A 14,439-nucleotide genomic window follows, 5' to 3' on the forward strand; every position below is an offset into this window, starting at 1 on the left:
TGGATTGAATAATTATAGAGGCAAGTGTTTGATGTGCTGGTTTTCATTTAACCTCAAAAGCTCATCACAAGAGCCTATTGATAAAAACGGTTGCCAAAGGCAAATTTTATAGTACAACTACAATTTCCCTATTATGTTACAGTAGGTAGAATTTCTGTTATATTCAGCCAATGCATCAGTGATTTCTCTAGATTTAGTTTGTTATTCCACATTTTTGTTCATGTCTATGCTTTGTTTTGATTCTTCACCTGTTTGTTATTGATTCCTATGCATGAGAAATGCCTGTGCTCCCACGTCCAGTGTTGAATTCGATGATCATACTGCACAGGATATGATTGCAAGGCCCAAGCATCAAAATTCAAAACAACTCACATGAAAGAAGAAGCAGATTTAAGGCACTGTGAAAAACACAAGCTCAACAAGAGTCGTAGGTATTGTGATCTACTTATTGTCTCTTTTGTTCCTTAATGTCTGTTGTTTTATATTTCGTTTGTGTACTTTCATTTTCTGTTAAATTCTTTTTTTGTTTGCTAAAAGTAAATCTTAAAAGCTTAAAAACTTGATATGAAGAGAGAGAACTGATGGTGGCCTTTTACCTCTTTAAATCATCTTTCAATCAACTGCCTACCTCTGTGTTAAAAGTTGCCTGTGTGTCTAGCACTGATGTACTGGGAGCTGATTTTTTTTTTTTTTTTTTTTTTAATTAAACGATTAATCGTTTACTTCATATGATGCCAGAATTAATGACAAATTCCCATAACAAGTTAGAAGAGCCGAAACTGATTAATTGCTACTTTTTCTGAATTTCTTACTGAACTTCAATTTACAATATAAAAGATAAAATAAAGTAAACTGTACATTTGAGAAGCTGTAACCAGTAGTTTTAGCAGAAGAAAAATATTAATGCTGAGATTAATATTGGTGGTGTTGCTGAATCAGTCTGATGGCTAGCTAACACAAGCTAAAAGCTAACAGTTTGTGCTAAAAACTGTTTAAATGAGCTGACAGACAGACAAAAGTGAGTGACTAGCTGGTGAACACAGTGGAGTATTTAAAGGTGGGGTATGCGATAACGAATCCAAATCATGTCTTTTTGTCAAATTCATCTCTCCTCACAGTCCGCTAGCTGTCCGTTCAGTGTGTGCGCTGAAAAAAACTCTGGTGTTTGTACACAGCCCTGACTCTGTAAATGGGAAATAAACAAAAGTGGCTCAGACTGAGCCACACAACTCTATTCCAGCCAGTAACGTTAAATGACTTGCCCACGGACATTCAGCTTCCTTTCTAGTTTGCCAAGATACGCTGCTGTTGTGATGTTAGCTATAGTAGCAGGAGAGTTGTGAGTATCGCTGTCTGGAGCTGCTGTGCTGGCTCTGGGAAACCATCACGTCCTCCCACTGTCATTGTATTGGATTTCTCCAGAATCGCATACCCCACCTTTAACAGAGACAAATATCTCCCTCTACAGTTGGTGAAGACCAAGTCAGAGCTAAAAGGAGAGTGAATATTGGATTTACCTTCGTCCGATGGTCAAAAACACTAAATGCTAATGCTGTTCACTGTCTGCTAAATGTTTGCTAGCATGTTCACTGTAACAACTTTATAAGGTGATAGCATGTCACTGTTGTGTTTAATGGTTGTTTTGCTGCCCCCAAGTGGTCAAATAAATAAATAAATAAAAACAATTATTAATAGAGTTTTTATGTAATTTTCCTAAATCGAACATCTTCATGTTTGGGCTACTTTTGTTAAGTTTGGGACAGATTTTTCTGTGGGCTGTAGGTACAGCTTCTTTGTGCAAGAGAGCAGCAGGGTTTATGGGAAATGTGTAAACTTTGAGAAACAGCAATACTAACACCACTGACCAGATACAGTCATCAAAAATATAAACAGTATACCTCCACAGTAGACTTCAAAAACAAACATTACTATAAGCCTGATTTGTACTACAGCATCTGACGGCAGTTCAGCAGAGTTGGACCGAAGCATCCACAGGATACATGCCCCACTGCTGTTTACGGCCTCCAACAGACAAACAGAAAGAGGAGAGAGCAACAGAGGGAGATGGAGGGAGGGATGGAAGGGAAAAGCATGAAGGATAAACAAAAACAAACACAGACATCAAGAGTCATTGAAGCAGTGTGTGAGAGCCACGTGAAGCAGCCCACCCTCTGGAGAAAACAGCAGCTGGTGTGTATACTAACAGCCCTACAGGGGCTGTGGCCTCCACAGCCCAAATATGGAGCAGAAAGGAGAGATAGGAGGAGGGCTGGGTGATGGAGGGGGATGCTAGGGGCTAAATGGGGTGAGCAGTTAAGCCTTGTTGGTTACAGTATTGGCAGGAAATGCAGGAGATGGGAGGGGGGGTTGAAGGGTTCTACAGTCCATCTTAAAGTGACAAATGCAGGGATTGATGGGTTCCAGTTTATTACAACTTGGATCTTGTTTTGTAGTTTTGGCCGGCATTTCTACAGGTAATAAAAACAATGTATTCACTAAGGGAAAGTGGCAACATCACTAAAAAGCCCAACAAGGCAAAAAACATAGCCAGTCAGATGATCATACCGGGTTTTAAACAAACATCCATGTTAGTATCACATCCTGCCAGCTATGCAAAGAAAAAGAAATAATGCACACGTGATATGTCATCAGTCATAAGGAGGTGAACAAAGCACACCTAGGCAATTCCTCAAAAAACAATGAGGATAAAACCTCTGATTACAAAAATAAATAAACAAGACCAAAAAGGAGAAAAATAAGACTGTTAGAAAGAAGAAAATATCTGTACACACCTACACATTGAAAAGAAAATGGGGAAGAATTAGGAAAATAAGACAGATAAGTTGTAATACACTGGACTTCCTTTAAATCAGGTCATGACAAGAACCTAAAAAACTGTTCAGTGTTCCCCCTTTAAATTTAATTCTACCCAGGGTGAACACAACTTAGGTTAATTAACAATACATTCATTCAGAACATATTAATACTTGTATGTATAAATACAATAAATATGCCACATTAGAATAAACTCTGGATTAAGGCTTCCTGTAGACATTGATGGTAACTTGAGTGTAATCAAACTGGCTTATCTAATAATTTCACAGTGAATGAATGATACATTACATGAACTGGTGATTATTAAAAAGGGTGTAACATATTTTAACTGATGATACAATTAGGACTTCAAATATTACTTAACATTATTATCACTATTAACAATTATTTTCAATATTGATTACTGTGCTGAGAAACAATAAGCTCTAGAAACAATAATAATATTGTGACATTAAATGTAACAACTCAACTTAGTAGATGTTGTTATTATATCATTAGTTAATCTATTCAGGCACTAAAAAGTGCTGTACTGTGATGTCATTACATTATGTGTGAGTATTATATAAACAGGCTTACTGCACTCCATACCCACGCACGCAAGTTATTATATTCCAAGTCCAAGTTGCAACAGGCCTGCTACACTTTTTTCTGTCCTTCATTATAATCTTATTGGTATGGAATAAATAGCTGATATAATCAGCGACACTAAATACAATTCTGAATTGAATTGGATCAAGTTTGGAAATCTGTTTCAGCATCGCGTATCTGCATTTAATACAGACTAGTACTGAGCAGCCCTATGTGAGTATATTTTGAAACCTTGGTTCCCCCTAAACAGGTCAAGCACACAATATGACTTGTATAAATGTAAAAGTGTAAAAAAGATAAATAAATAAGAAAAGAACCCGCAACCAAAATAAAACCCACTCTCTGCAGCAAAAATCATAAAAACTCACAATTAATTCAACTGTGAAAAATTATTTTTCTTCCGGATGAAAACAAGCTACAGTGATCTGCTATTTGAAAATTAAAACTGACGCGCACTGAAGTCCACTGGCACATTACACAGGTTTGGACTGGATTCTGTGTTTTCTTCAAAACTTTCTCGGCTTCTTACTTTGGGTAAGAAATGGAAATCACTGAAACTGGAGCAGAAGATACACTCGACAACAGCAGTAACTGACAAACATGTCACAAAAGTTCATCCACAGAGCTTATAATAAACAGCCACTTCATAAAATCTGGTTTACTTTCACTTATTTCTCTCTAAGCTCTCTTTATAAACCCATTCCAAACAAAAACTTGTAGTAAAATCCAACAGTAAAGCTATACAACATGCAGTTTTACAGTAGTTCCCAATACTCCATATCACCTGTAAGAGCACTGTGTATGAGCGTGTTTGTGTGCTTCTACCACCGCTCCCTGCTCTCGTCCACCATCTTTATCTTTATCTCTCTCCCTCTCTCTCTCTCCATTTCAATATTGAAGAGAATTTTATTAAGGCTAGACTCGGGTGTGCTGAGGCGCTCTCAGTAATTTTCCTACAAAGTGCTTTAATCCATCACATGGCCAACATGTGGCCTTTGCAGCCATACATCATCTCAGCCCAGAGAGAGAGAGAGAAGAAGAGAAAGAGAGGGAATGGTAGCATAATTTCTGCTCCTCACCCCCTTCTTCTTCTTCTCCTTCTTCCGCCACGGTTTCCCACCTGGGAGGGCAACCACATCTTCCCCACATATTCCTCAGTCAAGTCCTCTCTCCATTTACAAATGAGAGTGAGGCATGAGCAAGGATGGGGGGGCGGTAAGCAAAGAGAGAGAGCGAAAATGAAAGAGATGGAGATAGGCGTGAGTGAATGAGTGAGTGAATGAGTGTTTGAGGGAGAGAGTGAGAAAGAAAGAGATAAGGAAAATGGAGAAAAGCTTACTGGAATGAATTAAAATTGGGGACAAAAGCAGATGAGAGGAACTCAGACTGTGTGTGTGTGTGTGTGTGTGTGTGTGTGTGTGTGTGTGTGTGCTGTGCATGCTATATGCGCAAGGTGTGTGCATCTGTACTTGAGGAAATAGAAATAGGCAGAGAAGGAGTGGAGATGGGGGAGGGAAAAAAAGCGCTGCATTTCCCAGCATGCAGCTGGTGCAGTGTTGCCTTCTGTGTTGCCCCTGGCTAACACCTGCCTCCATTTCGCTCCCTCCACCCTCCTCGCACTGAGGAGCAGTGGTGAACTCTGGGCCCCCTGACTAATGGAATGGGCCCTCTCTTCCAACCATTAGAGGATTGGTGTCCCTTTTCGTGCCCCTGGGTGCCCTACAGTACAGAAAAGGGAGAGGAAGGGCCGAGAGAGAGGATGGCGGCACATCGGCCTTTTTCGTTTGGCCAGACACGCACACACATACACACACACCTGGTCATAAAATAACAGCCTGGAGTAATCCAGCCAGAGTAAGGCTTGACATAGCTTAGCATCTGACTGAGGCTATTTCTGAGAGGATATTAGAAATTCTGAATTGGGTGCAGCGCTATGAGGCTTCAGAGAAGAAGTTCTCTGAATGTGTACGACAGCGGCCCCGGCTGAATGTGAAGCGTTTGTGTGATTTCATTTAGCCGGTAAATCCAGTGCTCTACCTCAATTACATCTGCTTTACTCGGATGGAAAACACACCTCGCGTGTACAGAGGGAGGAGAGGGGAGGGGAGGGAGGGGGGAAGCATGGAGCGGATTGGGGATTGAATCTCTCGATGAGCTGATAGCACGTCCGCAGACAGCGAGCCAAGCTGTGCCGCAGTAATGGTATGCTAATGATATGGAAATGATATGGTAATCTGCCAGCAGTATTCCACCTCACTGGAGAGAATGGGAATCTGGGAGGCCTTTCACCATTGGTTGGAGACCATGGACTTCCTGGTGTCAGAGTTCAAGACACACACACACACACACACACACACACACACTTAATTCTTGAAGCAGTGATCTCAGCTAAAATAAAAACAATACAACGCATAGACTTAATCTGGCTCTAATCGGATTTGCAAACTCATAAGTAAGCAAGAAATAATATCTGTAAACAATGCAGTATCATGTGATGTAACTTAAAACTAGGTCGGCTGTATTGTAAGTAAGCCTGCAAGCTGAGACTTTTTTTTTTTAATCAGCATGTAATATCAAGCCGCTGTGCTGTTGTTTTGTGCTGTTGTTCTGTGCCGGCATAAAGTGAAACAGAAACTCATCTATTTTAGATCGCGATCAGGTTCTTTTTTCTTTGTCAATGTGTGTGAAACTCTTCACCTGTAATGGCTGCCATTACCTGCCTAGTCAGAGCATCTCTTTCTCTCTGGCTCGTAATGATTGCATTACACCACCGCAGCCTTGCTTGGAGATGAGACTCACCATTGTATGACAGTAATCTTTGCATCCACGTCAGCACTGCCACACAGCCATAATAATTACAAGCAAGAGCTTCCTGGGTGCACTGCATTTGTTGCGTTTGCTTCTTTATTTAAATGTTGCTACATTTCATGGCATCTTATCTTTTCGGGAATGAGCTGATTTACTCTCCAATTTGAAAAAGGAATGTTGACAAAATATAAGCCATCGTTAAACATTTGTAAAAGAAGTGAAAGATAAATGTGGATAGATAAATTCCATCTCTTTGACATGTTTAAAAATGAGAAGAAAAAAGACTGACAGGCAAGGTTTCAGTGTGTCTGTTACCAAAGAAGCACCTGCAAAAAGCAAGTGCAGTGCATCACAGTAAATCTGTCCGTGTGGCATTAAGATATCATCTCGGGTATTTTGCTTTGTTTTTCTTTGTATTTTACAGTTGCAAAAATGAATATGTCATGTCTGCACAATGGAGGGACGCAATGACATTTCCTTGGATGCTGTACACTAAATCAAAGAGACCAACAATATGTTGAGTGCCAGCATGGAGACATTTGATTCCCATTCCACTCATGCGGCATTACCGCTGGAATGCCAGCAGACATCACAATCCTCCCAAGCTGGCGTTAGCCTTGTCAGACTTTTCATTCCACTTCAGTGTTTTCAAAAAAAATTATATATCACAGCAAATTGTGAAGCACCGGCTTCTTCTTGATATTACGATATTTACGATGGGTTTGACTTAACAAAGGCGATTTCGTGTCAGTGACATTTAGCATCAGCCTCTGGCGACAGACAGGTAAAAGAAGCCAGTCAGCAGATTGGACCTGGGGGGATCGTGAAAGAGGGGGTTGTCTGAGGCTCTTCTCAGGATATGGTGGTGCTGGGTTGGACACCTTATTAACACACAAACACACTTACTGCATATCCTTGACAATGGACTACTACAGAATCACACCACAGCATCCTATCGCTGATTTCTACAACGCTACAGGATTGTTGCACCATTTCACATATGTAAAACCAGTTATTGCATAATGTGTTTCATAGCACCGTGTATATGCATAAATACAGTGCCGTTCATGTCAATGGGAAAATGTTTATGTTTTGGTCATTACAAGTGGTCACTGCGTCAATGGTGTTTAAAAGAGCAGAAAACAATGCAGCAAGAGGCAGAGGTGTTTGTGTGCATACATGAGGGACAATGAGCGAGAGACAGGCAGAGAGGAAGACAGAGACGGGGGTGGACTGTCCAATACACTCCTGATAAAGGTCAAAGAGATGTTTTATTCATGATCCAGGCAGCAGCAGCAGCAGCAGCAGCACAGGCAGCGGGGCCAAGGTTGAAATGAGCTTGCGTCCCTGTTCCCTGGAGCCAACGCTGCACACAGCCTCACACCAAGCTAGCGGACCCTTCCCCTTAACTCTTATCAATAATGTCAAAACACACACACACACACACACACACACCTTCAGCATCCCTTATCAATAACTTCAATCAGTTTTTTGATTGTCTGCCGTGAGCAAAATTGATGGAGGAATGTACATCTGCTGCCAAAGAACAAAGTAATACACTTCAAATGAATGAAGTGCAACTAAAACCTTTTATGGCGACTCTTGGAGACTGTAGGTGTGATGTAATAATATTTTCTCAGATTTCCCACCTGTAGGGTTCTATCTATAACCAATTATATACAGAACTATGAAAATGAAAAACATAATATCTAAAAATTCAAGATATCCACTATTTTGGTTTAATTCTTTAAAAAGGGACTGTCCATATGCTATTTAATGCATTGTATGGATCATCCTCACTGTGTTTAAGGTCAGGCATTTACAGTATCTGCTTTACTATCTAAATGTTCATGATGGATTGCTCACACAATGTTTAATCAAATAGTACATTTTATCCTAAGAATATCTGTGTTTATTAGTCAGTTTTTACATTAAAAAGGAGAAGTTAAATAAAAGAATCCCTTTTAAAATCCTAAATATAACAGAGCACAGCAGGAATGGATGTCAATTCATAAGGGCTCTTACTTTTTCAATCTTTCTAACTGTGAATCTTTCATAAAAGAGAATCAGAAAAAGTTCATTCCAAAATATCTTATGCCCTTGAACCGCCTCTTTGAACTCACCCTTACAAAAGCAGAACTACTGTATTCCACCTAACCAAGACCCGCTCCGAGCCCTTATTTCTTATTGCTTTTTTTTTTTTTGAGGGAGCTGACACACTTTCAGACTCAACAACCAAAGTAACCTTTAAAGTATTGATGTGGATAAATCAAATCTAGTCTTCTGACAAATGGAAAGATTTCAGCATGACAGATTAAAACCCAGGCAAATAGGTAAAGACCCAATCATCTCCAAAGACATTCAACTGGAGCCAATTCCACATATAGGAGTTTCTCACAGGCATAAACTAAGGTTGGCTAGATAGAAGTGTGTGTGTATGTGCATGTGTGTGTCTTCCTGGGTGTGTATATGTGTCTTTTCATATATGTGTGTGTGTGCGTGTCACTCTTTATGGACAGCCTACTCTATGTGTCTTTGATCAGATATGAAATATTCAGAAATGTTGCTGTAATTTGATGAAAGTCAGATATCCCTCAAATAGGAAACAGAAGTCAGCACTTTGGCAGCTCTTAAAAAAAAAAAAAGGCCCTCAGTAACCGGATTTAGAAAATGTAAATTGCAGGCCCATAGGTGCAGGTAACAACAGGGGCTTTAAACATGCACTGACCTGTTGTATGAACTCCAGTCCGTGCTGCTCGGCCAGAGCTCTGGCAGCTCTGATGTCTCCGTCCATTTGAACTGCATAGAAGACATGGCGGTTGGTCCCACGATGCCCCTCTGTGGTCACTAGTTTCCTCTGCAGCAGGCAGCCAAACACCAGCACAACTGCCCCGAACATGGAGCCTTTAAAAATAAGATATAGGAGAAAATAGTTAAGAAAAAAATGCATTTACTAAACTTTACAAAGCTTACAAATCCATGTCAATTATGTGTGTTTTAGGTCAGTCGTAGCCCACATTGCATAATGATGTTTAAGTCTGAGTAAAACAGGTGTGATCCCCTAATGAAAGCCTTCCATAACACTGATGGGAATAAGCATCACACAGTGAAGAAAAGCATGTCAGCAGGGCTGTGACGAATGATGATTTCATTTTCGATTATTTTCCTGATTGACTGATTAGTACAAAAAGTCTGAAAATAGTGAAAGATGCACAACGTGACATATTCAAATAGCTTGTTTTTTTTTCCACCAAAAGTCCAAACCCCTAAGATATTCAATTTACCTTCATATATGACAAAGAAAAGCATCAAATTCTCACATTTGAGAAACTGGAACCAGCAAATGTTTGGCCTGAGAAAAAGACCGAAACGCTTTCAATAATCAAAATAGTTGCCCATTAATTTTTCAGTGCCACGTCAGACATCATTTTCCTTTTGTAAACTGATATGTAACAGTATTTAGTATCCACTGGATATGCTCTCTCTCTCCATTGGTTCTGTATAATGAAGTCTAACAACTGACATAATAAATATCTATATTAGAAAAGCACAAACACCTACGGTTTTAAATATTACCATAGCACTCCAAATACCATCTAACTACACAAATGAGTGTGGAATTCAGCATCTCAGTACTGAACATTGGAAATTGTGAAACAATTTGCCCACAGCCACCTCCTCTGTACTTTTGCATGAAATCCACAGTGGCTGCCACCTACAGCATGTGAACCACCCACCTGTAGACACAGAGAGTGAAACGTCCAGGAGAAATCTTTCACCCAGTGCGATGAAAGCTAGAACTCTGGCATCAGGGGGGGCCCCAAGCGAGACAACACGCTCTCTCCAGTTCCCAACCCACACGTTTAATCACCTGGCCTTGATGCAAATGCTTCTGAGAGCAGACAAACAGCGGCGCTCTCAGTGTGTGAACTAACTTCCCTCTTTAAGCAAAACAGGAACTTTATCTTTATCTTTTCTTTATGCCTGCACTTTCCTGTGAACGATGATGGAACAAAAATTTGTCACCTCACTCTTCTCAGTATCTACTCAAGAAAAGCACCCATTGCACTATTGGAAGACTGTAGTATTGACGAACATTAACTGCTTAAACTCCCACTCCTTCCCGCAGATTATGTAACTAACATTTACTGTTGATCCGTGAAGTTGGTCAATTTGTTTATATATACACATATTGAATGTAATTAGGAAAGCAATTGTGTAAATTGTTGTATTAAGTTCAGTAAGTTGTTTCCCACATTGATGTTTATTGCCTATACACACAACTCCTAAACACTAAAAGGCTGCATCTAATTAGAGCTGCAACTAATAGTCGATCAATCGATTAGAAATCGCAGAATATGAATCGGCATCTATGTTGATCATCGTTTAATTGTTAAAGTCACGTTTTAAGCAAAAATGCTCAATATTCTGTGGTTCCAGCTTCTCAAATGTGAATATCTGCTGTTTTGTGTTAGTCTTCAATGATATTAAACTAAATATTTTAGGGTTTTGGACTGCTGGTTAGACAAAACAAGCGATTTGAATATGAAAACTTGGGCTTTTGGAAATTGTGATATTTTTTTTCTGACATTTTACGAACCAAACAAACAAATAAGTGATTATCTGAGAAAATAGTCAACAGATTAATTGATAATGAAAATAATTGTTAGTTGCAGCCCTACATCTAATCATTGTTAACATGGAATCTCTTCTTTTTGGGTCTATTTGGACATACTAACATGCATGTAAAACTCCAAACTTGAAGATTAAGATCTCTCACTCTATATAAAATTCTGTTTGTATGTTTATCTGACTTCCCTTCAGAAGCGAAGTGCCTCCTCCTGCAGCATTTTCCCCCCAAACAACAAACAGTGCAGCTGACCACCGTTTAAAGTCTACAGCATCATTCAGCTCCAATCTCCCAAGCCACTGATTGAAATCAATAACCTCACTTGGGGTCCGGGCACCAGTCAATCCCACTGAGGTGCAGGGCCGGCAGCGTACACCCCACCCAGCGAGGAGCGGGCCTCGGGCAGAGACGAAGTAGCCAGGGAGAGAGGAAGGTGAGAAAGGGAGGGCACATGAGACTGGAGTACAGCAGAGCCACATTGAACGGTGTCAGGGCCGCGGGGCCTACTGGGACGCTGATAAAGTACCTGGACATTTTTATAGACAAACTACTTATTTCCGTCCTCATATCGCTTGGGAAGACTGATAACTTTATATTCCCCTCATGGAGAGGAATGAAAGGAGGGGGGCCCTTTCAGGAGTTTAATTGATCAAACTGTAGCCACAAGGGTTTTTTTCTGGAGATAAAAGGGACTAGCACTCTCCCCTGTACAATACAGAGATCTTTTAGAAAGCAGGCCCAATGAAAAAAGAGAATGTAACTCATTATGCAAAGTCATTACAGGCCTCTGACTATACTTCTTAAAGAGGGGGAGTTAATGGTGGAATTGTATCGTACAGGATTTCCAGAGGTCAAACTACCGGTCATAGGATAACATTATTTTACAATGTCCAGATTATTACTCCAATCAAACTTGTAGATGACTGTTTTGAAGTCAAACTTAAATACCATGACTATTTTACTGTATCTGACAACAGTAAAATATCATTTTATTACTGCTCACAGGGCAATTTGAAAGAGCACGAGGGCCAAGCAGTGCAGAGCCTTTAACTGGAGTCCAAGTCTCCATGTTAGCAATTGTTCACAATAGAATAGAACTTTATTGTCCCTCCAGAGCAGAAACTATGTCTTTGTCTCACCAATAAAGACAATAAACACAAATAAAAACAATTTTGTATTGTGTCTATTGTCAGTAAAAATATTTATCACAACACACATCATCAGCAATGTGCAAAAGTTGATGCAAGTTGTTGGAATCTCCCAGCATGGCGATATTTTCATGCCGTTTCTTCGTCATATTGATTGCACAAGAATCGTTTATATATCTTGTTGTTTATCAAAGGTGTTCTTTAGCATTGTCCAGATGGCATTAACTCACATTCAGAGTGGAGGGCATGTCCAGTGCCATTAACTATATACAAAGCTTCCCTGTATACAGCAACATTATACAGTGCATCTAATGATTTTTGTCGGCGTCCTACAATTTTCTTGGCTGTTCCAACAACTCTAGCCAACTTGTTTTTGTTTGCAACAGTCAGGTTAAATAGCAGACTGACATATATGCAATGCTGAAGTGTCCTTGAGCAAGGCACTAATGCTGCATCCACGCCATATTGTTCAGATAATTACAAGCAGCCAAGTCAGAAAAACTGTTCACGTCAGCCTCCTAGTTGTAATTTTCGAATCAGAGATATTGGGAAGTTTTGACAGCCACAACATCTCTCACTTGGTGAAAAAAACTACAGAAGAGTCGACAAACCAGTTGCAAAATGGCTGCAAATCAAGCATCGTTGGCAGTTACATCTAAATCAATTATAAACACTAATAGAATCAATTCATCTCATTTAAAAGGAGGTATACATTGTTTGTTTTGTATCCAGTTTCACTTGTGCTCCAAATATCTTAATGCAGCAAAAGTAGCTAATTTAGGCTAAGTTAGCAGCGGGGGGAACCATCTTGGAATAACAGGAGGTGTTCCCATTTTTTTCATCCTGCGGACCAAATGCAGCATAAACCCCTACCAGCAGCTGGGGACCATAACCTATGACCCTCGTGGGTCAGGGTTGAGGGGCCAAAGAAAGGCGATAGACAGGTGTTATTAGTTATTTGAACAGCTTAGACCTCCACTTGTGGCTCTGTGGCTATCTACAGGCTGTGCTTGATTAACATTTCCTCTATGTTAGCTGTTTTAGGGCAGGACAATTAACACCTTTTTGATGCTGAACATTTTGAGTTCGGTGACCTCAGCAAACGGGCTTTTATCGCAGTCCTCCAGTCAGGAGATAAAGGAAACTACACCTGCAGCGGCTGGTGTAGTTCTATGAAGAAAGTTATCTGCACCTAGGTAGCTAGCTGAAAGGGCTGTGTTTAGCTACCAGTGTTTTTTAAGGTAAGTCAGCTAGCCACAAAGTCTTCTGATTGCTCCACTGATCTCTCACACACACACATATTGGTAATGTGGAAAGTAAAATGGGAAATGTTGCTAGGGTTAGTATAATGTATAAAGAATATTTCATATCATATATATATATATATATATATATATATATATATATATATATATATATATATATATATATATATATATATATATATATATATTAATGCTTGAATTATTTAATCAACTATATTATTTATTGAAACATCTATTTATATTTTTGACTTGTCTGATAACCTTTTACTACCTTTGGTCAGTTGGGGCTCAGCACAGGTGTAACTAATTATATTAACAACGGTTGCATTCCATTTAGGTGGGCAAGGTCCTGGGTTTGTGCATGCTGGCTCACTGGCATGGCTTACCAGGCATCTTTAATGTTATTACTTACCTTTCCCACGTCAAAACTTCTCATGAGAAAAAGGTCTGTCCTCAGCATAGCTCCACCCAACTACAACCTGCATGAGGTTTTATCAGGCAGAAATGGGAAACACGAGTGTTTAACAGATGTTGCTTCTGTAGAAGTCTGTTGGTAGTTACCCCTGGGTTGGCTACAGTATTCCTTTACACACCTCAAAAGGATGCAAGTAATCACAACACCAGGTTAATACCTTAACATAATAAAGTCCTATTGCATCCATTATACGTATCAAATCCTTTCATATACTTTTGATAATACAAAAGGATGGGGTGGATTACTAGCAGGTGCATCCAGACAATGGTCTGAATCAAGTTTCCAGTCATCAAATTGTTAATCTTGAGTTCTGAATTGTGGTTTTCACAGACAAGAAAATCCAGCCTGGTCCATTGCCTCAAAGCCTGGAGACGAGTCTACATCTGGGGGGGGGGGTTAAACAGGTTCAAATCTGACTCCGTCCAGGTACTACAGTGCCTAGAAAAGGGTTGAATGGGTTTGTGGTGTAGGAACAGAAAAAAAGCATTTACCTTTCCCATCCAGAGCCTTCACACAGACGGACTGCCTCCTGTTGAAAGCAGAGCGGGAGGTCGATGTCATCGTGAAGAAAAAAATCTCCCGACGCGTCCATTTTTATTGTGTCCACTGACTCCTGGTAATAAAACGTGCAAATTAGAGCATGCAAAACACCGCATAGACTATATCGTGCATCTCCTCACTGGACAAGTC

General features: G+C 40.0%; 1 protein-coding gene across 9 annotated transcripts in view; it reads right to left on the minus strand.

The window, feature by feature from the left end:
• Positions 1–14,361, minus strand: part of LOC122882240 (neuroendocrine convertase 1-like) — a 180,559-nt gene extending 166,198 nt beyond the window's left edge. For 6 of the 9 annotated variants that reach the window (XM_044209423.1, XM_044209429.1, XM_044209428.1 and 3 more), the window contains exons 1-2: positions 14,241–14,361; positions 8,960–9,135 (exon numbers count right to left, since the gene is read on the minus strand). In XM_044209423.1, the coding sequence (XP_044065358.1) occupies positions 8,960–9,135; positions 14,241–14,310 (246 nt within the window). In that variant the 5' untranslated portion in view covers positions 14,311–14,361. Of the gene's footprint in view, positions 1–8,959; positions 9,136–9,968; positions 10,116–11,178; positions 11,201–13,686; positions 13,730–14,240 lie in introns of those variants that run through there. The other 3 variants (XM_044209425.1, XM_044209426.1, XM_044209424.1) reach the window with 3 other exon arrangements.
• Positions 14,362–14,439: the final 78 nt, after the last annotated feature.

This window comes from Siniperca chuatsi, linkage group LG9, assembly GCF_020085105.1.
Source record: "Siniperca chuatsi isolate FFG_IHB_CAS linkage group LG9, ASM2008510v1, whole genome shotgun sequence".
Lineage (NCBI taxonomy): Eukaryota > Metazoa > Chordata > Actinopteri > Centrarchiformes > Sinipercidae > Siniperca > Siniperca chuatsi.